General features: G+C 52.7%; 1 protein-coding gene across 5 annotated transcripts in view; it reads right to left on the reverse strand.

The window, feature by feature from the left end:
* Positions 1–3588: 3588 nt before the first annotated feature.
* The window catches only part of RPH3AL (rabphilin 3A like (without C2 domains)), an 86562-nt gene continuing 63129 nt past the window's right edge, over positions 3589–27021 (reverse strand). For 3 of the 5 annotated variants that reach the window (XM_039914486.1, XM_007664547.4, XM_007664548.4), the window contains 4 exons: positions 26803–26980; positions 9783–9896; positions 8718–8894; positions 7767–8301 (listed from right to left, as the gene is read on the reverse strand). In XM_039914486.1, coding sequence (XP_039770420.1) covers positions 8207–8301; positions 8718–8894; positions 9783–9896; positions 26803–26980 — 564 coding nt within the window. In that variant the 3' untranslated portion in view covers positions 7767–8206. Of the gene's footprint in view, positions 4842–7766; positions 8302–8717; positions 8895–9782; positions 9897–26802; positions 26981–27021 lie in introns of those variants that run through there. The other 2 variants (XM_007664545.3, XM_007664546.3) reach the window with 2 other exon arrangements.

A 27021-nucleotide genomic window follows, 5' to 3' on the forward strand; every position in this document is an offset into this window, starting at 1 on the left:
ACCTGCTTAGACAGTAAGCCCTATGTGGGCAATAAGAGGCTGGGCCTTTACAATAAAAATTCAGGCATAAAAAGCATTTGGTACTTTATTCTGAGGCGGAGGTTAGAGCTGGTCTTCCAGTATAAAGCCGGACGAATGACTTTCCAACGTAGCCCTGAACTTGGCCCAGTTTAAAGAGTGAACTACCAGGGAAGCAGGTAGTCTAGCTATTTCAATCTTTGGAGCAGGTCTGCATACACCAGTTTGCCAGGGGTCACGGGATCTGCTGCCCATGGGGAATGGCAGGGCCTGGGTGCTCACAGCCTAAAAGCAGTGCTGGGTTACAGAGAGACCACAGTTGTTTGTTGCTGAGAGTCCTGGAGCGGACCTGCTGACCCAAGGCCCAAGTGTTTAGCCCAGTTGGAAGCAGCGTGTTCTAGTGGGAAGAACATTGGCCTAAGAGTCAGAAGACCTAGGTTCTAATTCCATTTATGCCGCTTGCCTGCTGTGTGACCTTGAGCAAGTCACTTAACTTCTCTGGGCCTCAGTTTCCTCACCTGTCAAATGGAGATTCAACACCTGCCTCCCTCCTACTTAGCGAGCCCTATGTGGGACGGGGACTCTGTACAACCTAATTATTTTGTATCTACCCCAATGCTTAGTGTTTGGAACACAGTAATCGCTTAACAAATACAGCAATTATTATTATTCGGGGGCAGGCAGTCGGGGTTGAGGCTAGTTTTAAAACGAAAGGTCTGTGCCAATCAAGGCAGTCTGCCTATGCCCTCCCCAGGCATAGTATCATAGAAACACTGTGCAGACTAACTGATATGACTCTTTACAGGGTTCTCTATTAAGCGCTTGGAGGAGCACAGTAAAAGATCCAGTCCCTGCCTTCAAGGAGTTTACAGTCCAATGAGGGGGGATACATAGACACAAAAAAGAAATGAAAAATAAGTAATAAAAGAATATGAAAGACAAAAACACAGCCGGCGCATCTCCACACATGATTTACTAGTGCTAAGGGATAAGAGACTGTTTCTTTAGAACCCAACTGGGGAGCTAAGGTCTTCTGGCAGTTGCCAAGCCGAAGACTAAATAGCGTTTTCTTAAAATCATTAAATACCAAGAGTCGGCTGCGACCTCAGTCTGTCCACTGAACATTACGCAAAGCAGGCAAGACCTCATTACGGGGCTGATCGCTCATCTGACCTGCAGGAATGAAGGAGTTAAACTCCGTTTACTCATAAACAAAACTGACTTTAAGAGGTGATTAATGTCTTCCAAACAAAAGACATTTCTAAATGTCACCCTCTCTCGTGTGTTGGGGGCGGCAGCAGGGGGATGGGGGGAGAGAGACATCATCCATCAAAAATTATTGGAAAAGCTTTATATAGATCTTCAGAGCCTCAAAAAGTCTGAAGCTGGGCAGGCAGGGCTGGAGAGTGTCAGACTGCATTTACACTCGGGTATAATCCACAGAAAAGCCCACCTCATGTGTGACAGGCACAGTGGCAAAAACAAGAGATACTCTCTGAACAGAAAAACATAAGACCCCATTTCTGCAATTTCAGTTAACATGTAGAGGGGGTTGGGGTGAGGGAGGGAAGAATATACCGAAAAGGAGAATGGGATTTTTAAGTTTCCCCCACCCTTTCAGCAACCAAATCCCTTTAAGGGGTATGAAGGCTTGTGCAGAAACTGATGAAGCTGAATCTTGGACAGAAATGAGCCTCTGATTACACCAGCAGTCCAGCAAACAGCTCCATTTTCAACAACACATCTGGGGCTTGGGGCGGGGGTATTTGTTAAACATTTACTATGTGCCAGGCACTGTACTAAGCACTGGGGTAGATACAACCTAATCAGGTTGGACCCGGTCTATGTCCCACATGGGGATCACGGTCTTAATCCCCCTTTTACAGATGAGGTAACTGAGGAACAGAAGTTAAGTGACTTGTCCCAGGTCACACAGCTCCAGTTTCCCCCTCTAGACCGCAAGCTCATTGTGGACAGGGAAGGTGTGTACCAACTGTTTTACTCTTCTAAGTACTTAGTGTGTACAGTGCTGTGCACACAATAAGTGCTCAAATACCAGTGACTGATTGATTGATTGATTGACTGATCGAGCCTTTCTCCTCCAGATCCTGGTTCAGAGTGATTTCGCCACCCTTGTGAGCCAGGGCTGCAGACATCCACAATGCATCAAAGGCAGTCCCGGCTATTGACACAGAGAGCACAGGGCCACTTCGACACTCGGGATTGGCTTTTAGCCAAAAATTCCTGCCGGTTTGACGGTCGTGTTTGTTGTCATAAAGCAGAGAGAAGAAGAGGGGGAGGTGGCAGAGAGCTTGACAGGCGTCTTTAAGAAAAGCAACTTCATTCTCCAGAAAGTGACAGCCCTGAACCCGTAGGCGAAGAAAGATCTGAGAGGCAATTCATGTAATGACTTAAAGGAAAAACAGATACAGATGCTATTTATGACCTTAAAACACAAAAGCGAGAAAATAGGTTTTACTAAGTGGAAAAAATACCGATACCTTTCAGCATGTTTTGAAAGGACTCGTTTGCTCGGGGAATCCCGATTCCTGATCTTCTGAAGGATGAGGGGGAAGGTCCAGCAGGCTCCTCTCTTCACAGCTGACTGTGAGCCCCATGCGGGACAGGGACTGTGTCCAACCTAATTAACTTGTAAGTACCCCGGGGCTTAGAAAAGTGTTTGACACATAGTATTCAATTAACACATTAAAAAAATGAAATTTAAAAAACCCCAGAAAAGGGTGATGCCTCCAGGACCCATCTGACTGCTCACAAAGCCCCGGCAGTGTTGGCCGAGTGGAAAAGTATCTGAGTCAGGAGACCCTGGTTCTAATCCCAGCTCTGCCACTGGTCTGTGGAACCCTGGGCAAGTCAGTTAACCTCTGTGTGCCTCGATTTCCTCAGTTGTAAAATGGGGAGACGATACCTGATGGCCACTTGGATCGTGAGCCCCAGGTGGGGCAGGGACTGGGTCCGATCTGATTACCTTTACCTACACCAATGTCTGGCATAAAAGTAGTCTTCCCCAACTAAAAAAAGGCCTTTATATTAAAAAAAAGGTATTTATCAAGGGCTTACTGTGTGTTAAGCCCTGTACTAAGTGCCGGGGGCAGGTACGAGGTCCCACATGGGGCTCAGAATCTAATTAAGAGGAAAAAATAGGTATTGAACCCTCATCTTGCAGATGAGAAAACAGTCACAGAGAAGTGAAGAGACTTGCCTAAGGTCACTCGGGAGACAGGCAGCAGAGCCGGGATTAGAAGCCAGATCCTCTGACTCCCGGGCCCAAGTTCTTTCCACTAGGCCACACTGCTTTACACTATTACGTACCTTACACCCTGTTGAAACAGCAAGTCCTCGCAGCCTGGGGGCTGCTCCCTTCTCGATAAGACAGAGGATTTTCAGTCTACGGGAGGAGCAGGCCGATGGTAACCAAACAAGAAGACCAATGTGAGTATTGATATTTTAACACAATCAACGATGAAATGCCCCTTTCTAGCAAACGCTTTTCCAGAACCACTGGCTGGCCATTGGGAATTAAGTATTTACATGTACGTAAGACAGGTGAAATGCCCCAAAGAAAAATGAAGTATTTCAGGAACCATACAAAGCACCTCGACTGGGGAGTGAGAAGAGATTAGCTAGCCAGGGGGTAAAAATGTAGGTTTGCTGTTCAGGACACAGAGGTGATTTTACAGTGCGTACAGACTCAATTCTGACTCTCCATCCTCCCTGAGGAAGGGTGACTACACTGGAACTCTACAAAGTAAAGGAGATAAGAAGTCAGGTAGAGAGAACAAAGAGCAAGCCTGAAAACACAGGGCCGCTTGCCGTTCTGGCAGCAGCAGGAGCGGTCTGCTTTGCTCAATTGAGTTTGCTGAGGAAAGGTTGAAATTGCTATGAAAAGGTCTGGCAAATTCTGCATTGATACCTCCTTTGGTTTCCCTGGGGTTTCTTTGGTGAGGTTCCTGCTGTTTTCCCCAAGCTTTGGGGAGGCTCTAGGAAAGTCAGTGCTTTGATGGGTTTTTTTTTCCCTCGCAGAAGAGAAAATCTATAAGCTGGTGTTTTGTCAATGTCCACTCACAGACATCACCCATGTAGACAGATCAGTCCCAACTGAGTGGTTCTGAGAAGGGTCACCTCCTCCGTGCCCTGAGGACACATGGAAGAGAAAGCCAAAGGACGGTCTGAATCTCAGGACAGGAGAGAAGGCTGGGGAATAGCTGAGGATAACCCTGAAGGCTGGGGGATGCCTGGCTGGGGAAGACCTCGCTCAGACAAGCCCGGGAGAGGGGATTCATTACCTAGAATCCCCTCAGGAGGAAGGCCACCGTATTGACAACTCCATTTCATTTTCCACAAACCTTGGTCAATCCTCAGTTACCCCAACCACACACTTAGATGTCCTGCCCTGAAGCTTCAAATTCAAAACACTTCATCACCCTCAGTGACAAGGGCCCCCCATCCAAGCTCTTAGTACAGTGCTCTGCACACAGTAAGTGCTCAGATACCATGGATCAATATTCACTGATCCAGAGAAATCTTTGAGGGAGGCTGGAATGGGAAGAGGCAAAAAGCATTCTTCCGGGAGTTGTCCTCTGTCAGATCCAACCTATTTATCTTGTAACGGGAGGGGTCCTGGTCCCCGGTTTCTGATGACACACAGTCTGTCCAATAATTCTGGCTCAGTGCCCAGAGCGCAAAAGTTCCAGTCTGGGACTCTCAAAATTGTGTCCAGGTTAACACTAACGTCCAGACTGCCGGGTTGAGGCGGGTTTTGGGCTTCCATCAGCAACTTGGACCTGTCTGTGGGCGTCTCTTGCCTTAAAAAGACAAAAAGGGAAGAGAAAGAGAATAAGAAACTGACAAAGGGGTTCATTTAATCCATTTTTATATTTTCCTCACCCAAAAAACATTCTAAAGCTTGGGTAAAAAAAAAAGGATAATTATAGAGAAGAGTCTTATTACCTTGAGCTCTGTCAGCATCCGAGCCCCATTTAAAGGGTGGGGGAGAGAGAGTGAGCGAGCGAGCGAGAGAAGGTGAAGGAACGGAGGGGAAGGATGGAGGAGTTGGGGGGAGGGGAGGTACAGGCATGACTGGCAATTTGGGGAAAGCAAGCAGGATTCAGGCTGTGCTCTCATAGAGGAAGGGGAAGACAGAGATAATAATAATAATAATGATGATGATGTGGTATTTGTTAAGGTCTATGAATATGCCATTCATTATACTAAGTGCCGGAAGAGATACAAGATAATCAGGTCACGCATGGTCCCTTTTCCACATGGGGCTCACAGTCTAAGGGGGAAAAGGAAAGGAAAACGGGTATTCTAATCCCCAGTTTACAGATGAGAAGCATCATGGTCTAGTGGATAAAGCAGGGGACTGGGAATTGGGCGTTGTTAGAAGGACCTGAGTTCTAATCCCAGCTCTGCCACTTGTCTGCTGTGGGACCTTAGGCAAGTTGCTTCACTTTTCTATGCCTCAGTTACCTCATTTGCAAAATGGGGCTTAAGAGCGTGAGCCCAATGTGGGATATGGGATATGGACTGTGTCCATCTGATTAATCTTGTATCTACCCCAGCACTTAAAACAGTGCCTGGCACAAAGTAAGCATTTAACAAATACCATTAGAAATAAAAAGAGCAAATATGAAGCCCAGAGAAGGGAAGTGACTTACCCTAGGTTACACAGGAGCAGGAGGCAGATCTGGGATTAGAACCCAGGGTCCCCGACTCCCTCCCAGGCCTGTGCTGTTTCCCTGGCTCCTTGCAAGTGTAGTGTCCACTGACTTCAGCAAGGACTGTCACCGCCAGCCCACCCCAGCCGTCTCCAGTTCCCGCCTTTCCTGTCTGACTAGATCAGCTCCGTTTTCTCTTTTTAATCGCTCCAGTAACCCCTTAGCAGATCAGAAAGTTACATGCTTAAACACTTTCATCTTTTTATTCTTCTATAGGTTTTCTTAAATTGTCTCTTCTATCGCAGGTATTTTTTGTTTGTGGTAGTTTGTATTTTCGGGTCTCCTCCGTTATAAAGGAAACCCTCAAGGGCAGAGTCTGGGTTTCCAACCCCCTGCAGTATCCCGAGTTGTTTCTGCACCTCCGCTGGGCACTTAATAGAGTTTCTTTCCCATGGTGGACAAAAGTTACATCAGATCATGCTGGCTATTCACAGAAACCAGTTCACCCTGACAGAATGGACCTATCACAGTCCATGGGCCTCAAGTTTCCTCCCTCGTAAAATGGGGATTCAATACCTGTCTCCCTCCCACTTGGGCTGTGAGCCCAATGTGGGACACGGACTGTGCCCAACCTGATTAACTTATATCTACCCAGTGCTTGGCACATAGTAAGTTCTTAACACATACCATTATTAATTAATAAGAACCTAAAGGATGGGGCCCCAGGGAATTAGCAGACACCGCCCTCCCACCAGGGGCAAAGATTTGGGGATCTGCTACTAAAACTTCGGTCAGAAATCAGCAGAGCTCCAAACCTCAGGTTCCCCAGATGTGGACACCATCATTTGGCCGAGATGGGGAGGGATCTCCTGTCCGAACGTTACTGACCGACAGAGTGTGGGCCCTGTCAGAACATGGTCCCTAAGCCGGATGTCAGGTTTAAGAAAATTGGAGTGTCGGGGTGCCGAGGACGTTGGGGATAACCCAATCGGACACCCTGCGCTTCAGAGGTCGGAGGACCAGGCCGGCCCCTCAGGTGTGCAGGAGGGTGAGGCCAAGCCTGGGGTCAGGGAGGGAGACAGGTGATCCCGGCCACCCAACATTTCAGGTTCGAGGAGCCCGACCCGACCTTCGGATCTGCAGATTTGTGCCCACGCGGCCTCCCAGTTGGCCTTCTGTTCCACTACCCCTCCCCTCCGGGTTACTGTACGGTTCCTCCTCGCCCAGCAGACACCCAGACACGTCCCTCCCCTCCCGCCACCCCCACCCGACCTTTTTCCCAGCAGCAGAAGACAGATCCCTTCTGCATGTTCACGCCAGCAGGGCTTGCTGCCTTAGGCCAGAAATGACAAGGACCTGGAGAAGACATGAGCTGCGCCTGAAGTGAGTTGGCAGCAGGGGGGTGGTGGTGGGGGGAAGAGGCTCAACAGGAAATCTACTCTCGTTTGCCAGGCGCGGGCCCCCTCCCTTCCCGCCTGCCCAACCTCAAAGCCCGACTCCAAAGGAGCCGAAGAATTCCCTGATAAAATTATCGCTTTGCCAGCTGTTAAACCCACCCCTCAGCCCCTTCCTGCTGTCAGTAGCGCAAACTCCCTCTGCTTCATGCCCCCCTCTTTCCCCGAGTGGGCACCCCGAGTGTGGCTTTGTGAAGACAATTCAATTTGATAAATGGCAAGTTTCCGCTGGGCCTCTCCCATTATTAAATTTCCCTCAGGTAAGTAATTTATTCTTCCTGGGGCTGTGTTCTTGTGCCTTCTGAGATGCTCGGTGCAGTAATTAAACTCAGGGCCCCGACGTGGAACATGTGTAAATATTTTATCATGATTCCTACTCCGATAAAGAAAACAAATTTAATTCCCATCCCCCTTCTAATTCTCCCAAGGGGCGAGGGGGGATGAGGGGGGATGAGGGGGAGGGAGCAGGGGAGAAACCAACAGGCGGAGGGTCCTGATTCGTAGTATTGTGCTCATTCAGTCACGAAACGTCTCGTTTGCAACCTGCCCCGGCGGGTTGTGGAGCCCTGGACTTCCCTGTCTCTCCCCTGACTGGGACCCTCCCATTATATCCATGTTTCCATTCTCTACTGCCTCTTATTTGCCATTTATTTTAGGGTCTGTGTCCTCCGCTAGATTGTACGCTCCTTGAGGGCAGGGACTGTGCTTATAACTTTACCGTATGCTCCCGAGCACATAGTATGGTGCCCCCCCCACAGAAGATGCTCAATAACTACTGCTAAGGGAAGAAATCCAGGCCCAGAACTAAGGGGAGCAGGAGAGGCTTGGCTGGAGATTCTTCCACAGCCCGCGTCGGCTTGCGCGAACAGAATCCCCAGAGTATGTGGCATTCCCAGCCAAGAATAGGAACGACGAGCCCAGCTGCAGACATCCCCAACGCTCCGACGACCGGCTTCGTGGCCTCCATCCCGAACCAACCCCTGGCCCGCCGTCCTGGCCCGGAGCCGGTCCTCTTCCCTCTTGCTGACCTTGAGAGGTCAGGTGGATTCCTTCAGGTTAGTGCCCCCATCGCCCTGGGATCCGGATGGTGGCACACGCTTGTCGGGGCAAGCTGCCTTGCACTACCCTCTGCTTGCGGTTCTCCTCTCTAGCTGGAAGAGATCCCCCTCCAGTTCAATTCACGATTCAATCACAATTCAACGTGTGAGGGGAATTGCAGCCAGTCTGGCTTGATGATAAGCATCACCCTCTAAGGGGAGGAACCACTAAGGACAACCTGATAACCTCGTGTCCACCCCAGTGCTTAGAACAGTGCTCGGCACATAGTAAGCGCTCACCAAACACCATCGTCATCATCACCAAGGGAGGAGGCGGGAACTTAGAAACCGGTGGTGGTTCCGACGGGGTGATGTGAAGAGTAGGGCTTGGGCCTGCCCATCTGCCCACCTGGGATGGTTTCTCTCCCCAGCCCAGGAAAGGGAAGGAGGAGACCCGAAGGACTGGCCAACGGTGACAGGGTGGAGGGAACGGAGCGAGGAGGGGGAGGGAAGGGTTCGGCGATACTCACCGGGAGCCTTCCTGCCGCCATCCCTGTCCGAGGCGTGCCCCTGTGGGTCCCCAGTCCCACCATCTGCTGCGCCGTGGCCTCCCCCGGGCTCGGGGCCCGCCCGGCCGGTCCGGCTCTCGGGGTAGGCGGCGCCCGACGCTCCGCTTCCTGCCGCCCTCGGGGTCTTGACGTTCAGACCTGCCCAAACACCCAAGACCCATCTGGCTTCACCCGCTGCCCTGCCCACGTAGGCTCCCGCCGCTGTGGGCTGGCACAGTCGCCCGGGAAGACCGTCCTCCTGGTCCCCAGCATCAAGGGACCATGTTTTTGGGAGCTTGAGGCGGAAGGGAGCGGGGCCTTCAGGGGGCGACAGACTCACGCATTCACACCCGGCACCGCCTGCCTGGGGGGGGCCAGCGGGCACTCACACAGCCTCCGCCCTCATCCCGGCTGCCACGGCTTGTGCGGCGGAGGCGGATCTGATGCCAGGACAGGCTGCATCCCGGAGGTTTCTCGGATGGCTGGAAACCCGTCACAGGGGTTCCACCAGAAACCGTCTAGGAAACTCCGTGGGCGGCGGTTAGTTTAGCCACGACGTTGGCTCCCACCGCAGAGGAGGAAGAGGCTGGGCCGCCACTACCTCCTCCTCTTCCCAGCCGCCACGGCCGCCGTAGCGGCGATGACTTCTGGGTTCCCTTTCAAAAGTGGGGATCTAAATGGACCCTTCCGGAGAGGGGCTTTATGGGAGGTGGCACGGAACGCCCGGGCTGGTGACGCCCCCTCCTAACGCGGGTCCTTCGGCCCCTTGGCACGTCCAGGACGGGTTGGGGCTCGAGGGGGAAGCTTTTGGAACGTGCGAGGGGATCTAAGTAGGCGCTCCCTCCGGAAGCATCCTAAACTCTGTCCCCGGACTCAAACCCAGCACCACCGGCTTGTCCAGTTGGGAGCGAGGGTCAGCCAGGTTGGGATCTGATGGTCTCGGTCACCCTGATCGGGAGGGAGGGATGACGGGGAGGAGAAGCTGCTGAAGAATGTGGTCCTCGGGAGTCCCTGCCCGCTGCCCCGGCTCCCCATTCCCCTTCTTACCCGATTCCCCGTGGGGAGTATCGCTCTTGGAGTCCTTGTTCCTTCGGGAGGAACGCTTATCATCCGGACTGGACGAGCTCGGTTCCGAGTCACTTTCGCTGTCGCTGGAGACCACTGGGAGAGGCCACGATGCACGGTAGTTAGTGTCTTGGCACCGGGTCACCAAAGTCAATCGATCAAGGGTATTCGTTGAGTGCTTACTCCTAGTGGAGCACTAAACTAAGCGACTGGTGGAGTACAAGAGAGGCAATGGATCCCTGCCAATCTCCTTCTGCTAATGCCTGTGCTTCCTCCACAGTGCCCCACCACCCCAGCGGGGTCACAAAGGCACAGAGAGCTTAGGTGTTGGGTGGGAAACAGCGTGGCTTACGGGATAGAGCACAGGCCTGGGAGTCAGAAGGAGCTGGCTTCTAATCCTGTCTCTGCTCTATGACCTTGGGCAAATCACTTCACTTTTCGGTGCCTCAGTTACCTCATCTATAAAATGAGGATTAAGACTATGAGCCCCATGTGGGACATGGGCTGTGTTCAACCTGATTAGCTTGTATCTACCTCAGTGCTTAGTACAGTGCCTGGCATAGAGTAAGCACTTAAATACCATAAGAACAGCAACCAAAAAAAAACCAAAACCCCAGAGAGATGGGAAAAGCAGGTCTCTTGTCAGGGGGTTAATATCTTGAGAATTTACAAAACAATTTATTATCATTATTAATATGGTTAAGCATCTATGATTACCATTATTACTGTTGTGTTTTTTAGGTGCTTACTATGTATCAAGCACTGTTCTAATCACTGGGGTAGATACAAAAATCATCAGGTTGGACACGGTCCTCGCCCCATACGGGGCTCCCAGTCTAAGTAGAAGGGAGAACCAGGCATTAATCGTACCGTGGTATTATCGGCATGAGTTTTGAGGGTGATGAAGACCTCTGCAGCACTCACCTGGAGGAAGAATACTCAACTCCAATTTTATCAAGTGTATACTGGCCCCCATGGATTCACTTCTGAAACCACAAAGCCAGGCTGAGTTTTCTATCACCGGGCTTGGGAAGCCCCATCAACGAAGGTGCCGTCCCGCCACCCTGCTATCCCCCCACGTCCCCCATCCCCGACTCAAAATGAGGAGCGGACACCCCCGGCCACGGTGGCTGGCTCCTGCCCCCCAGCCCTCCACCTCCGCCTTCCACACTCAGCCGCTTGGTCCAGGTGACAAAAGAGGAAAGTGGCTGGGAAACCGTTCCCTTTCGAAGGAGACCGATATTCTGCCCTCTCCCCGCCGCTGGGCTCACAGGTGGGCAGGCGGGTTGAGACCGAGAGAGCCGGGGAACAAACGATAAATTTTCATTTCGTACACTTAAAAAACCCTCACTTTGCCTTTCTGCTGGGAGGTCTGTCCTGACTCCCCTTTGCTGCTGGCAGCCCAGGGCTTTACCCACTCTGCAGTCAGCACCAATTATTTTAGGTTTCCAGCTGCTTCTGCGACACAGGCGGGGGTCCTCCCAAGGGCCGGGGGGGGGGGGGGGGGGGGGGGGGGGGGGGGGAGTAGGGAGCCGGGGAGGGCCTCGTTAGATTCGTACAGCTCAGTTGTGGCCGTGCCGGCTGGTCTGGAGTCAGTAGAGGTTGAGGGCGGCCTATCCCTGTCCTTCCGCTCTGCTCCTGGGCCTGGCAAGAACTACCGAGATCTCCTGTGGCAGGGGTTTAAGTTTTATCGTCTCCACTCGGTGGGCAAAGTGAAGTCGTCGGCCCTGAAGACAAGGGGCTTTTACCACACGAGACACAGTGCGAGGATCCCCAGTCCTAGGACTCTCTGGATTCTTTCTAACGCCCTGCTGGAGGCGGATCAGATGATCTAGGCAGCACCCGCTGGCCACGTGTGCTTGCAGCTAGAGGACGGCTCCCGAGCGGCCACAGCTGGACCTCTGGGGGCCCCTGATCCTGGTCTCTACCTGTACTTGAGGTTGGGAGGGGGTGGGCGGGCACCCTTGCCCTCTCCAGACCCGAGAAGCCCCATGTGCAATTTTGCTTCATTCCCCTCGACACATAATAATAATAATAATAATAATAATGATAATAATGGTGCTTTTTGTTAAGCACTTACTATGTGCCAAGCACTATACTACTAAACACTAGGGTAGATGAAAGATAATCAGTTCAAGCACAGTTCCTGTCTCACTTGGGGTTCACAAATGCCAGAGAGACAAGAGGAAGCTACTTGGAGACAGAGCCGAAGAGACGCATTAGAGCAAGCAAAGAACATGGATTTGGGAGGCGGAAGACCTGGGTTCTACTCCCAGCTTTGCCATTCGAGTGCTACGTGACCATGAGCAAGTCACTTAACCGCTCTGTGCCTGAGAAGGGCACAACTTTAAATGGGGATAAAATACCTACTCTGATCGGTCTCACATGTATGTGGAACCCTCTGCCCGAACATCTCACTTTCCCAGAAAGAAAGGGGAATCCGGGGGGCCTCGTGGGAACTCCTGCCCTCTCTCAGCACCAGGCTAGCCATCCCAAAACAACACTGGGATAAAAACACCAAACATTTCTCACTCACGTTTCTTCTGGAGTCTGAACTCCATCATCATCATCATCAGTGGTATTTATTAAGCACTTTCTACGTGCAGAGCACTAAACTAAGCGGTTGGGAAAGACCAATACAACGGAGTTGGCAAACACGTTCCCTGCCCACAATGAGCGTAACTCCACGTCCAAGAGTGGGGCCTCTCTGGAGTCTCAGCGACTCACGCGCCACCGGGGCTGGGCAGCAGTCCGGGGACCTCCCGGAGCAACCCTGCTGGGGGGAGGGTTTCAGAGGTGGCTGCCATTTTTGGACTGGAGGCCAAGAAACTTTACAGGTTACTCAGAACCCCGACCTCATGACATACAATAGGGAAGGAGGGGCAGCCTCAATATTCCTGGATATTTTGAACCCTGATCTGCTTCTGGGGCCCACCGGGAGCCAAGCTCCCCAAACCGTGGTTGGGGAGAGCATGCTTCCCCTCTTCTGTTTGCTCCAAACTCAACTTCTCTGGGGGATCGGTTCAGCCCTCTGCCCTGCCCGGTGACCCTTCCTGTTCTGTGAGCCACGCCAAGAAACTCTCAATGGTTTCTCCCAGCCATCCTGTCCGAGTCAAAGCCTGTGACGCTGTAGATGGCAGAGCCATCGCTATGGGGCTCGTGACAGCGTTGCTGTTTTCTGAACTCTCTCTCAGCCGCCCAAGTGGCAGCAGGAAGCTGGAAAATGGCCTCTCTTCCCCGACCCCTGCAGGACCCGATTTTCATTTTTCAACTTGCAGACGACAAAAACGACAAGGGCAGCAACAAACCAAGGAAACACGTCGGCCAAGAACCAGATCTCAAAGAAAGCAATGACCAGCCTCTTCGTCCGGAAAAAAACAAGACCACAAAGCGTCTCCCATGTCCACTGTGTGTTGCGGCAAGGATGCGGGAGCAAATGTCAAATGATTTGTGAGCCTAAAAGCTTTCCTGATAGACTCCAATTTATGATCTCAGCTCCAGTGTGAGGCAAAATGGAGAAAATAGCAGTAAAATGGAAAATTAAATCCAATGAGTTTCTGGCTTGAGGGGGACACTCCTTAGGCCTGTTTTCTTTCCCCTTGAGGAGACTTTATGTAACCAGATGCCCCTCAGAGGCGGCGCTGCTCTGGGGGACCGGGAGCCTGGAAGAACCAGAAGAACCCAAGGGAAAGTGTTGGAGGCCAAGCTGACACTTCTATCTCAGAGTGAGGCCAAGGGCCCAGGGAGCCCCGGTAAGGTGGAGACTGGGGGAAGAGGGACCTTGCTTGAGAGTCTGCGGGGAAGAGTGTAACAGCTTAATCAAACAATCCCAATAACTTTAAAAGCTCACCTAAGTCTTATTACGCACCCCTAATGAACTGTACACCAGCATGGGCCCTCACGGAACAGCCGGAGACGCTCCGCGGATTCGGCGGGACTGTGACACCCCTAACAAATGAGCATTTCGGGGGGAAGAAATATCTTATAATTTGAGATCTGAGAGCACTGGCATAGCCTTCCCACTGATAACGAGGCTTCAGTGCGGGGCGAGAGAAGCCGCAGATCTATCCTGTTTCTTCGGTGGAATCGATTTCAACAGATTAGAAATGGGATTTCTGTCAACGCCAGGAAAACCTAAAAACTTTGGCCCAGCTTGAAGTCGCAGACACAATAAAGGCCAATGCTACTGGGGGGCGGAAGGGGGGGGGGTGAGCTGATTTGAGAGAGAAAATCTGTTGACAGCTGGTACCCTGCTCTCTGGGACTCTTGTGAGCGAGATTGCTATTTGAGGTGAGAGAGTTGGCGTCCTTCAGAGTATGTCAGTTTCGGTGGAAACTGAAACAGCACGCCCCCTCCCCCCAGCCCTCTCCTCCCCACAACCCTCCCACCTGGCAAGAACCACCTCAGCTGGTCTGGAGACACTGGAGATAACTGACAATAGGAAGGAAATTTCTGGGAAGGTTAGAGGGTGAAAATCATGGTTTCTTCTTCATCATCAACACTGCCAAGGAGGCCTTATTGTACCCGCATCTGTAGGCAGTGTAGATGAGCAGAAGCAAAGAAGCACAAAGAAGCTGCGTGGTTCAGTGAAAAGAGCCCAGGCTTGGGAGTCAGAGGTCATGGGTCTGCCACTTGCCAGCTGTGTGACTTTGGGCAAGTGACTTAACTTCTCTGTGCCTCAGTGACCTCATCTATAAAATGGGGATTAAAACTGTGAGCCCCACGTGGGACAACCTGATCACCTTGTATCCCCCCAGTGCTTAGAACAGTGCTTGGCACATAGTAAGCGCTTAACAAATACCACCATTATTATTATTATTATGAGCAAGAAAATGGACTCAGTCCCTGCCCTCTGGGAGCTGCCCATCAGAAGCAGACCACCCCCACCCATCCCAATAGGGAATCGCTCCCCCAAAATCGAGAAGTGAAGTAGCCCCGCCGGTCGTCGTGATAAACAGATCGTTATCGAAGAGTTTAGGGTTCAGGATTCTAGGGTTCCAGAATTATTTCCAAATCTCACTTGGATGGGGGTGGAAAATGATTTCTGACGAAGACCCATTCAAAACCCTGCAGAGATAGAGAGTGGGCATAGAGTCACGCATCCCAAGCTGGTTAGAGTTTATTTTTACCATTGATGTAGGTTTCAATGGAATATTTCAGCTGCGCGTCTCACAGCTTCTCTTCACACCCATTAGCCTTAATGGGTCCCGGAATGAAGACCCCACTAGAGTCAAGACCAAAGAGCTTGCTCCCAGGCTGCAATCCGGATTGAATCTGTATCGACGGTAATAGCTTGGTCCCCCAGACCTTTACTGTCAGGAAAGCTCTAGCGGCTGCCATTCCCACTCTTTCCAATGCAAGGGCAATCTTGGCTGCCTTGGGGACACAGCTTCTGCCATGGGAAGAATTTACAACGATCATGGCCTAGTGGAAAGAGCCCAGGCCTGGGAGACAGGCAAGTCGTTCCCCTCCGCCACTTGTCCGTGAAGATGTCACTTCACATCTCAGAGCCTCGGTTTCCCCATCTGCAGAAATGGGGATTCAATACCCGTTCTCCCTCCCTCTTATCTTGCAGCTCTCCCAGTGTTCTGTACAGTGCCAGGCACATAATAGGCGCTTAAGACATACCACCGCTGCAGTGTGGGAGGTGCTTGGAAAGAAGGCAGGCTCGCAGCTGGTGAGACCTTAGAAATCCTTGTGGATAACTGGATAAGTCACAGTTGATGGAATGGTTCTACTTGGTTATGAGAACATTTTGGAGAATACTGACCTCGTTTCGGCGCCCTATCCAGGTTCCCCAGATTGGCCAAGTCCGGGGACTTGGCAACCCTTCTCTGCCCAACATTTAGCTCCTGTGCCATTCATTTCTTGTCCCCCTTGAATGGCTTTTGCACCAGTTCTGCTGTATTTCCTTGAACTGTGTGGCCTCAAAATAAGGTCTCGGGCCAAAGTTAAATAAGCTAGATTCTCCCGTCTGCCAAGAGGGAGGGCTGGACAGCAGAAACTGGAGGAAAGATGTGCTAAGCATCCCACTGGATGTTGGAGAATGGGGACCCGGCCCCGCCTATGCAGTCCCAGGCCCCCGTCAATGAAACATTGGTATTTACTGAGCACTTAATTGCGTACAGAGCACTGTACTAAGCCCTTGGGAGAGTACAACACAGTTGGTAGGCGCATTCCTGGCCCACAGTGAGCTTACAGTCTAGAGGTTCTAGAGGGCATGGCAGGGCCGGGGCCTGGGTGAACCCTGCAGCTAAGCATGTCGCCCCTTCACCGGATGCCTCTGTCAACAGCTAATGATCTGTTCTGCTGACCAGCCCAGCAGAGCTGCACGGCCATGAGCATCGCGTCAGGGCCGGAGGACCGGGCGGCCGGGTTCTGTGGTCCAAGGGGAAGCCAGCGGCAGCGGGCCAAGCTCTCAACTCTAAAAGGTTGGCCCTTCTCATCGCCTGGGAGATGTCCTGCTTGGTCTGGAGCTCAAGGTCCCATGGCGGGCTGGCACTGGTCCGCGGGACACATTAAAACTTAGTAAATCAATCTACTCCACCCGGGCTCAAACTCCAACAGGAAGGCAGCTTTAGGCTCCCCAAATTAAGACACATAAAAGGAAGATCTCAAAGTCCTGAAGGTCCCAAGTACACCGTGATGTCCGTGACTGAGAAACAGGGTGGTCTAGTGGATACAGCACAGGCCTAGAAGTGGCTCTGCCACTTGTCTGCTGTGTGACCTTGGACAAGTCTACTTCTTCGGGCCTCATCTGTAAAATGGGGATTGATACTGTGAGTCCCATGTGGGTTATGGACTGTGTCCAACCTGATTAGCCTATATCTGCCCCAAGGCTTAGTCCCGTACCTGGCACAGAGTAAGCTCTTAAGAGATACCATTAAAAACAAAACCAAAAAAAACACCAAACCCCCAAAACCACAAACGGAAGTCCTGGGTAGGTGACTCTACTCAATCATCACAGAATGATACGGATCCTGAACTCTCCTGCCGCCGCTCTACCCGGCATGGGGCTTCTTCCAATCTGGGGAAGTTTTCTTCCCTGTTGTTCTTTCTCAAATGTGAGGTCCAGTCTGGGAAAGGACTTAGCAGAAGCCATGCCTCCTGCTCTGAGATGGGCAAATTTATGGCTTTGTTCAATATTACAAGGATTATCAGCTTGACTGTTGCCATGGAAACACTTGGCCTTAGGCCTGTGTGGGGGAAAAAAATGTCTTTTTCTGGAGAGTGAATTGCTCCTGGCAGAATCTGAATGGGGCAGCATTCTTCAATCGGCAGGTTAGGGGAAAGTTAACAAGGCTCAGGGGATAACTGAACAAATGTCATAGGAGAGAGTGGAGACGGACACCTTGGGCTTCAGGTATTCCCAAGAGTGCACTGCTCCTGGGCTCTCAAAGCACCCTGGAAGAGAAAGGAAAAATACTCCGGAATAGTTCCCCAGCCCAGAACCAAGTCCATGTGTATAAGGGCAAACACCGGGCTTGAACGTCCTGTGAAATCGCAGCCTCTAAATGAATTGGAGAGCCGAGATCAGCCTGGGTCAAAGAGCTTCGACATTACAATCAGCCCGGCCTGGAGAACTCTGAAGTCATGATCAGCCCAAGCCAGAGAGCTCTGACGTCAGGATCAGCCCAGACCAGAGAGGTCTAACATGGTGATCAGCCCAAGCCAAAGAGCTCTTTCATTATAATCAGCTAGCACCAGAGAGCTCTGATGTCACGATTAGTCCGGGGCCATCCTTGCTCTGATATTATCCACCTTGTCTGTGCACAACTGCTGGCTGTGCTGCCCAGACGGTCGATCCCGAGGACTCCAGGAGCCATCCTTCAGGGCCCAAACCTGACTCGACACAAGAAACTCTCCCTGGCTACTTTCCCTGCAGCTCTAGCTTATAATACTAATACTAATCATGGTACCTGTTAAGCACTGACCTCAGCACTAGGGTAGATACAAGTTGATCAGTTTGGACACAGACCCTATCCCACATGGGACCGACACTCTTAATCCCGATTTTACAGATGAAGGAACTGAGGCCTAGAGAAGTGATTTGCCCCAGTTTACACAGCAGACCAGTGGCGGAACTGGGATTAGAAGCCAGGTCCCTCTGACGCCCAGGCCTGTGCTGTATCCACTCGATCATGCTGATTCTCATAGCCACGTTCAGAGGTGCCTAGGCTGGGCTTGGGCTGGGGCAGGATGGCCACGGTTCCCCACCTCGGGGCCTGCTGGGACTCAGGGCCTCGGTGACTCTGAAGGCCATTTGTGCCCGCTCCCCCGTGAAAGGCAGTCCGTCTGGCTCGGGCTCATACTGGGCTCGACCTGAGCCCCGCCTGGGGCTCAGTCTGTATGGGGTTCCACTTGCTGGCCCTTTCTGGGGCTAACTGCTGCTGACCCCGCAGAACAGCTCGACGACGCTTACTCCCCGCCTGCCCTGGCCCTCGGCACCGTCCGGAAAAAGCAATTCTCAGATCGTGGGAACGGGGAGCCATTTTTCTCTCTGGAGGAAGGGCGGGACAACATTAGCCCGAAACGGCCTTTGTACGTCCAGGTGCGAAACAAGCCGTCTGCTGAGGCAGGCACCCACCCTCATTCAGCCTGGTCTCCTTTGAGGGAAACGGAAATCAATGACCTGACCAGCCTCCAATAAGGGACACGGCAAGGTTGCCAAGGCAATGCCAGCTGCTCCTGATCCTGCCCGGCAACAGCATGGCGGGTGGGAGGGTACCAGACCTTCCGGATGATTTGACTGGACCCTTTCCCTGGGGTACCTAGGAGAAACGGAGCATTCTCTTTGCAGCTGTCTGAAAACCCCACCCGAATAATCTAGATCTGACATCCCTCCAGACTAAAGGGATCGAGATCCTACACCGTTTAAGCTCCTTTTGGGCAGGGAACATTTCTATCAACTGTGTTATTCTGTATTTGCCCAAGCACTTAGTACAAGGCTCTGTACATAGTAAGCACTCAATAAATACCACTGATTGGTAGGCATCCAGCATCCAAAGCAGAGGACCATCAAGGGCAGCTCAGTTTCCACTCAAGCCAGATGTTCTAAACCAACTACACTGGGGTTTTTTAATGCTATTTATTAAGCGTTTACTATGCACCAGGCACTGTTTTAAGCGCTGCGGTAGACATAAACTAATAAGGATGGCAGTTGTTTAGCGTTTACTATGTGCCAAGCACTGCTCTAAGCGCTGATCAGGTTGGGCACAGTTCATGTCCCACAGGGGGCTCAGAGTCTTAATCCCAATTTTTACAGGTGAGGTAACTGAGGCACAGAGAAGTGAAGTGACCTGCCCAAGATCATACAGCAGACGAGTGGCAGAGACAGGATTAGAACTCAGGTCCTTCTGACTCCCAGGCCCGTGCTCTGTCTACTAGACCCCACTGTTTCCCATGCTGGGTTGTCTTCTTTTGACTCTCCCAAACACTTAGTACAGTGCTCGGCGCCCAGGAGGTGCTCAGTAAATACCACTGATAGATCGACACCGTACTGCAGGGCAGCTGCAGCAGCTTCTCACCGCTGTCCTTTCCGGTGTAGGAGGGAGGGGAAGAGGCTGGCTGGATGGTTCCGTCTAAATCCAAGGGGTACGACGAGCATCCGGAAAGGAAAACTGCCCGGTCACCGCAGAGACAACCACATAAAACCAACAGCTGCTCCTGTGGCTCAGCTATTGCTGCCCCACAACTAAAGCGCTTCCTAGTCAACAGGGGTGGTCTTTCTTTCCACTTCCCCCTCCCCACGCTCTCCCTCTGCGCTCTCAGGACCCAGAGTCCCAACAACCCAAATCCAAGGCTCACCAGCCACATTCCCTTTATTCTCACAAAATCACAGGTGTCAAATGTGCCCCTGACGGGTCCCCCTCCGCCCCTGCCCTGGCCGTGCCTCAGCAAGCGGCGATGAGGCAATCTCTCGGCCCCGGACACGCAGAAGCACAAGTTGGGAAAAGCCGGTGAGGGAAAGAGAGGGAGGAGGCAGGGTCGGAGCCGCCGGGGTCCAGAAATACCCAGCAATCTCCTGGGGGTTCTAATTCATGGCCTTTCCCTGACGCTCCACCTGCTCTTCAAAACGTGGGAGAACCAAATTTGGAAGGAGAGACCACTTTTTCCTCCAGCTTTCTCCCCCACCCCCTGCACCCCCCCCACCGCCCATTCCGGGGGCACGATGGGTGTCGCCAGCCCCACCGACTGCTCCGGTGGATGCAAGTGTGAGGATCAGTGTGAACAAATGGCGTCTTCTAATTTGAGTTGGGAAACACCCGGCAGGGCGTGGAGCCGATGAACTTCTCTAACGCTAATTTCCCTAGTAACCAAAAAGGAAGGAACACACCATAGAAACTGTGGGACGTGGGCAGAAACCAAGCCTGCCTCTAAATAAAATATTTTACAATCCACAAGGCACCCTATCTCATAAAGAATGAATGGCCTAATGGAGCAAAATAGTCTCAGGAAGACACAGGGAAATGGCAATTGCATTTGGAAGAATTATTGCTTGGTAAGACCTGGCTCTCTGCTCGGGTCGGGGCTCCCGGAGCAAACCCGAGTGAGAAAAACCAAATTCAAAGCAAAGCCTGAGGGGTGGTAGCTCTCCACATTGGTTTCCCAACCACAGCCATTTAGAATGGAAGTTTCAGTCTTCACTCTCCACTACTGTGCGCTCCCTCTCTCTCTCACCCTCCCCGACATCTTACCCCAGCAACTTTTCTCTACCCCAAGATCGGCCCCGAAGGACCCGTAACAGGTCCATAATTCTGCCTTTCGGGGGTTTTGAAACCGAGAGTCTGTCCGCCTGGGCCAGCCAGGGAACCCCCAAACAGTAAATTGCAATTTAACTCCCTGGGTGCAGGGGAGGGGTACTAGGCAGCGTGACTCAATAGAAAGATCACGGGCTTGGGAGTAAGCGGTCATGAGTTCTAATCCCGGCTCCGCCACTTGTCAGCTGTGTGACTTTGGGCAAGTCACTTAACTTCTCTGTGCCTCAGTTATCTGGAAAATAGGGATTAAGTCTGTGATCCCCATGCGGGACAATCTGATTACCTTGTAACCCCCCCTCAGCGCTTAGAACAGTACCTGGCACATAGGAAGCGCTTAACAAATGCCATCATTATTATTACCAGCCCAGGGCGGAGCCGGTTTGGTTCAGTTCTAGACCGTAGGAATCTACCCCAACCAACCCCTAACGGGTGGCACATGCTGGTCAAGAAGGAGCACTGCTGGCCACAGGGAGGTCCGACAGGGCCGCAAGGGGGAATTACGGGGAGCCAGACAGCCAAATAGCCAGCACCTCACCGGTTCCCTTCTTGAAGGCTCAGGGATGGTCCAGTTTGGCTCAAATCCTGGCCGGTTCCACTGGATTTTCGCTTTCAGAACTCTAGTGAGACAGACCTTCCCTAAAGCCCTTCAGAGGTCTTGTGGGGGTTGGTTGTGGCTCAGGCCCCCTGGGATCACCAGGTACCTGGGGCAGTTATCCTGTGGCTCAGTGGAAAGAGCCTGGGCTTGGGCGTCAGAGGTCATGGGTTCGAATCCCGTCTCCGCCACTTGTCAGCTGTGTGACTGTGGGCAAGTCACTTAACTTCTCTGTGCTTCAGTTACCTCATCTGTAAAATGGGGATTAACTGCGAGCCTCACGTGGGACAACCTGATCACCCTGTATCTCCCCCAGCACTTAGAACAGTGCTTGGCACATAGTAAGCGCTTAACAAATACCAACATTATTATTATTATTGTTATTATTAACTATCCAGGCCTGGAACTGGCCCCTCTCCATGAGATCCTCTGTGTGGAGCTGACCTAGAAGCCGTTTGTCCTCTCCCCAACCCCCTACCAAAGGAAGGCCCCTAAAACTGGACAAGTTTTGAGATCCAGATGCGGGGGCTGTGGGGCGTGGAGGGCTAACGGCATTTAAACACGCCTGGGAGTGCTGTTTCCGCCTTCGTTACCAAGCCCCATCGGAGTGGGGAGAGGAGGGGACCTTTAGGGTCCGCTGAGATTTTGCCAGTCCAGTTAGCGTCTCCTCTTGGCCCTGTCTGGGCTTCCACGAAGGGGAGAAGGGAGGCAGGTGGCAAGGTGGGTGGGCAAAGGGGTTGGATCTCTACAGGTGGGGAACCAGTTGCTGGAAATCCAATTCTGAGGACGGAGCCCGAGGGGAAAGCCTAACCGTCAGGCCAAGCACAGCAGAGCTCTTGCCTGAATTATCACTGAGGTTTCCCTGTAGGAAGGGAGAGATATGTTTCCCAGAATGACAGGAACGAAAGGCAGGGAACCGAACTGCAGGCAGAGACCAGTTTTGTTTTATTTCAGTCATAAAGCTGCAGCAATTATGCAGTATATCTGTCAGAGATAAAGCAACCCAGAGAACTCATATAGCCTGGATAGATAGTGCGAGACCTGCAGCCTCCAAGGCGGGAGCTAGGTTTGGGCTCTGTCCCCCCGTGGACCTCCAAGAAACACTGTCAACTATAATAATAATGGTGATTTTGGTTCAGTCCTTACCACGGGCCAGATACCGTACCAAGTGCTGGGGTAGAGACAAGAAAATCGGGTTGGATGCAGTCCCGCGTCCCACACGGGGCTCATAGTCTAATAATAATAATAATAATACGTTATTTGTTAAGCGCTTACTATGTGCAGAGCACTGTTCTAAGTGCTGGGGTAGATACGGCGTAATCAGGTTGTCCCACGTGAGGCTCACAGTTTTAATCCCCATTTTACAGATGAGGTAACTGAGGCCCAGAGAAGTGAAGTGACTTGCCCACAGTCACACAGCTGACAAGTAGCAGAATCGGGATTCGAACCCATGACCTCTGACTCCCAAGCCTACGCTCTTTCCACTGAGCTGGCACTGACTCCCCATTTTGCAGATGAGGAGACCAAGGCACAGAAACAAAATGACTTGCCCAAGGTCACACAGTGGGCAAATGGCAAAGGCATGATTAAAACCCGGGTCCTCTGACTCCCGGTTCTGGCAACATGAGGGTCCTGGCAACGTGGTGCAGCGTCTCCCTCGGGTCCGGACCGTGGGTGGGGAGGGAAGGGCTGTGTGCGTGGAGCAGATGCTGAGATGGGCTCCTAGCCAGAGGGCTGGGCACAATAGGGAGGGCAGCAGTTGGTGGAAATCAAGGAGCTGCTGTGAGCCAGCTGGCCCCACGCGGCCCCCCACAGCCACAGCCAGCTCTGGTCCCCCTGGGATTTGCTTGGCCTAGAGATGCAGGCCCCGGGCCACCGGGCTCCAGGGCTTATCCAAATCTGAGTCACCACAGCAATGGGATCCCAGCTGATGGCAGGAAACTCAGCCAGAGCAATAGGAGGGTTCTCCCAAATGCCTAGGGATTTTACATATTGCCACCCGGATGACTAGGACACATTTTTAATTTTGCCCGTTTCATGACTCTGGAATAGCTCAGCATTATGAGAGAGAGAGAGAGAGAGAGTGTGTGTCCGTCTCTCTCTTGCTCAGGCTTGCAGTTAGTGACTCGCCCGCATCCTTGGGAACCCTAATCACTTGTGGCTGCCCCTCACTTAACACAGACTGACCACATCACTGCTTATTTTACACCCTAAACCTTCTCTTACTGCGTAAAACGGGGTTCACCACGCACCGAATCAGCCTCTCTCAGGACACGTGTTCCCCACCCCAGCGAGGTCAGCTGTAAAATGGGCACTCGAGCAACGGCTGCGGCCCAGCCGCCCCTGCTCTCAGAAGGAGAGGCCGGCTTGGCCCGACTGGGCCCCTCCCTTCCAGGGCGGGCTTGGCTGTCTCCCAGGGCCAGTGCTCTCTCTCCCCTGGCCAGTTTGAGGGGAGCACTCAGAGTGCTGGGCTTGAGCAAATTGCAAAGGATTAGAGTAAATCCCCTGAGTGATTGTTTTTCCAACCCAAGGCTGGGCTTTGATGACTTGTTCGCCATAGAGAAAAATGAATCTCTCTTTTCACAAATGGCAAAGACTCCCAGGCTACCCATGGAAACAAGGAGAGTGTGGTCTAGTGGAAAGAGGTTGGGTTCTAACCTTGGCCGTGTCACTTGCCTGATGGGTGACCCTGGGCAAGTCACTTATCTTCTGTATGCTTCGGTTTCCTCATCTGTAAAATGGGGATTCGATACCTGCTCTCTCCCCTTCTTAGACTCTGAACTCCACGTGGGGCCGGGACTGTGTCTGAGCTGATTATCTTATAGCTACTCCCACGTTTAGCACAGGGCTTGGCACAGAGTAAATGGCAAACACTATGCGAAGCATCGGGGTAAGATACAAGATAATCAGATAGGACCCGATCCCTGTCCGACATGGGGTTCGGGCACTAAAAGAGAGAGGGAGAACTGTTATTTGATCCCAGTTTTACAGGGGAAGAAACTGAGGCCCAGAGAAGTGAAGTGACTTGCCTAAGATCCCACTAAACTATAAGCTCACTGTGGGCAGGGAATGTGACTACCGACTGTTACATCGTTCTATTGAACTCTCCCAAGCGCTTATTACAGTGTTTTGCCCACAGTAAGCGCTCAATGTACACGAATGACCGATTGATTGGTCACACAGCCTACAACCGGTGGAGCCGAGAGGTCTCCTGACTCATTTCCGGCCTCCCTGTAGGATCCTTTCGGGGAGGAAATGTGACTCACGTTTCCGGCGCTCTTCCCAAGTGTTTAGTGCAGGGCATTGCGTTCGGCAGGTGCTCAATAAATACCATCACTACGACTACTCCTGGCACAGGCAGAGCACGGGAATTTGGGACAGGACAGTTCGAGAAGGGGAACCGGAAGGGCATCACTGCAGGGATTCTACTGCTGCCTTGGCTTACCCGCCGTTGAAATGGGTTTCTAAGAGTGGGTGGGTGGGGACAGGGAGGAGGGCTCTTCCCCAGCAGAGGATAAGCTCCTTGTGAGCGGGGATCGCATCTACCGATTCTGTGTGCTATACTCTCCCAAGTGCTCAGTACAGTTCTCTGCACTGACCGGCTGATCTTGGGGAAACCGCTGTCCCGCTTCAGTCCTTCCAACTGCTCTCGCTCCTCACGGTGGGATGCCTGCTGACCCTGAGCCTCGAGCTAAGTCCCCCAAGTCCGACTGCCGGGGACCCAGGTCCTGCAGGAGGGCGGCCGCTCGCCACCACAGAAGTGCCGGCATCGGAGGGGCTCGGGAGTGGCATGATTGAGAAAAAGCAGAGAGGCGACTCACACGCCAGCTTTGGTGATCCTCACACTTAATGTTCTCTTTTAGGATCTCCATCTGCTTCCCCGCTCCGTTTGCTGGGCTGGCTCGCTCAGCGAGGAGAGTTGGAACCGCAGCCCGGACCCACTGGAGGGGACGCTTGGGGGGGTGCCCCCAGCCCTCCACCTCCCTCTCTTGGGCCAGCAGGACTCTACAGCCTCTTGCTTCGACTGCAGCACCAAAGGTCTCCTGGGCTCGAAGAAGGGATCAATTTCACGGGGTCCTGTCATTCTGGACCAGGCACGGGCTGCCACGAAAACCTGAATAATCGAACACTGAGCAATTGCAAAATCTGTCGTGCGACTGGACTCCGCTTACACGTTATTAAAAAGCCGGATGAATAGCCAACTGCCTTCCTGGCCCAGGCCGGAGCTGTGGCTGAATCTCCCCGATCTGCCGCCGAGAGATGGGGTGAAAGGGGCCACTCCTCCAGAAGGCAGCATCTGCGGAGGCTGTGGTGGCTTTCCCGCCCTGAGGGGGAGGTGGGTCAGGGAACCTCAGTTCCTCAGCCTGGCAGCCGAATGCAGGTGCCTGCTGGGGGCAAAGTCACTGCGAAGGGAGCCGCGGGTGACCCCTCCCGACTTGAACGTTTCCAGTGGATTTGGGCCAGCTGCCCCTTGGCAGCCCGCTCCCGGGGCGGCCAAAGCCTGATGTGGGGCGACCCACCCAGCACAGGTGGTTAGCGCTGGGAGGGAGATCCAGGGGTCCTTGAGTCATCCATTCAATTCATTCAATAGTATTTATTGAGCGCTCACTATGTGCAGAGCACTGTACTAAGCGCTTGGAGTCCTGCTTCACCCCCTAAGTTACCTACTGCCTTTTTCTGCCCTGAAGTGTATCTCAGTCCCCAAGCCTCTCGGGAGCCTGAAGTTTCACCCTGAGGAGAGGAACTGAGTCGGGTTCTCTAACAGCAAATCTCTGGGCTGCCATGCTGCCCTGCCCCTCCTCCTGGGATCCTCTTTCCTCTTCACAAATAGCCATACTCTTTCTCGGAGCCCCACCCTCATCCTCAGATCTCTTCCCTCTTTCTCGGATCTCCACCTTTCTCATGGATCCCCACCCTCCTCACAGATCCTCGCGCTCCTCATGGATCCCAGCCCTCCTCCTCAGAACCCCACCCTCCTCCTCGGGTCAGGGGGCTGGGACCGACAGGAGTGTGAAGCACAGCTGTCTGGGCTTCCACGGCCACGGAAGATGGCAGAAATTTATTGGGAGGAGGAGATGTGAATTCAGGGAGGCTTTGAAAATGGGGAAAGCTGGGGTCTGTCAGATGCGAATGGGGAGGGAGTTTCAGGCAAGGGATTGGAGGCAGGAGAGGCGAGAACAAGACAAGATGAGAAGAGACCCCCCAGCGGCCCACAGCTCAGCCGCAACATTTGAGGTTCACTGTCTCTTTCTTAATCAGGCAAATATTCAAAGCGTCCAAAGCCCATTGCAAAGGTACAGAGACCAACGCCCCCGTGAATTCTCTGGCTCAAAGGAAGAGGAGAACTCCTCAAGAGAGAAACTTTCTGGACTGGAATTTTGAGGATCAAAGGAAGTCTCCAGGGGGTCCAAGGATTCCAGACAGACAAATCGCTCCAGGGGCTCATTATTGACTCACACCTCCTGGCTTCTGCTGGGCCGGCCGGAGGCCAGGAAGACACCAAGGTAGACACCAAAAGAGGAGCGGAGAAAACCCAGACAACAGTGGGAAACGCAGAGGTCAAACCCCCAAGGAAGCTGTCCAGTAACTCCTAACCCTGCTAGGCAGGCGATCGATCGAGAACTCTGGCTCGGCCGACGGGTGGACTGACCTTTTCCCCTGGCCCAGGTGTAGGAGCGGCTGGCCAGGGGGCTCTTTGTGGTCTGGTAGGGGGGCAGCTCGACCTGCAGGGGCCTCAAGTGTGCTTCGTGCGTCCGGCCGGCAGTCTTCAGTGGCAAGATGTACTTGGGGAGTCCTCTGTAGAACCAGGCACCCGACCGCTTCCAGACCTGTGGAGTAGAGACACGGTGATTCGTCGCCGTTTCCGGCC

The sequence above is a fragment of the Ornithorhynchus anatinus genome, chromosome 17, assembly GCF_004115215.2.
Source record: "Ornithorhynchus anatinus isolate Pmale09 chromosome 17, mOrnAna1.pri.v4, whole genome shotgun sequence".
In the NCBI taxonomy this organism is placed as follows: domain Eukaryota; kingdom Metazoa; phylum Chordata; class Mammalia; order Monotremata; family Ornithorhynchidae; genus Ornithorhynchus; species Ornithorhynchus anatinus.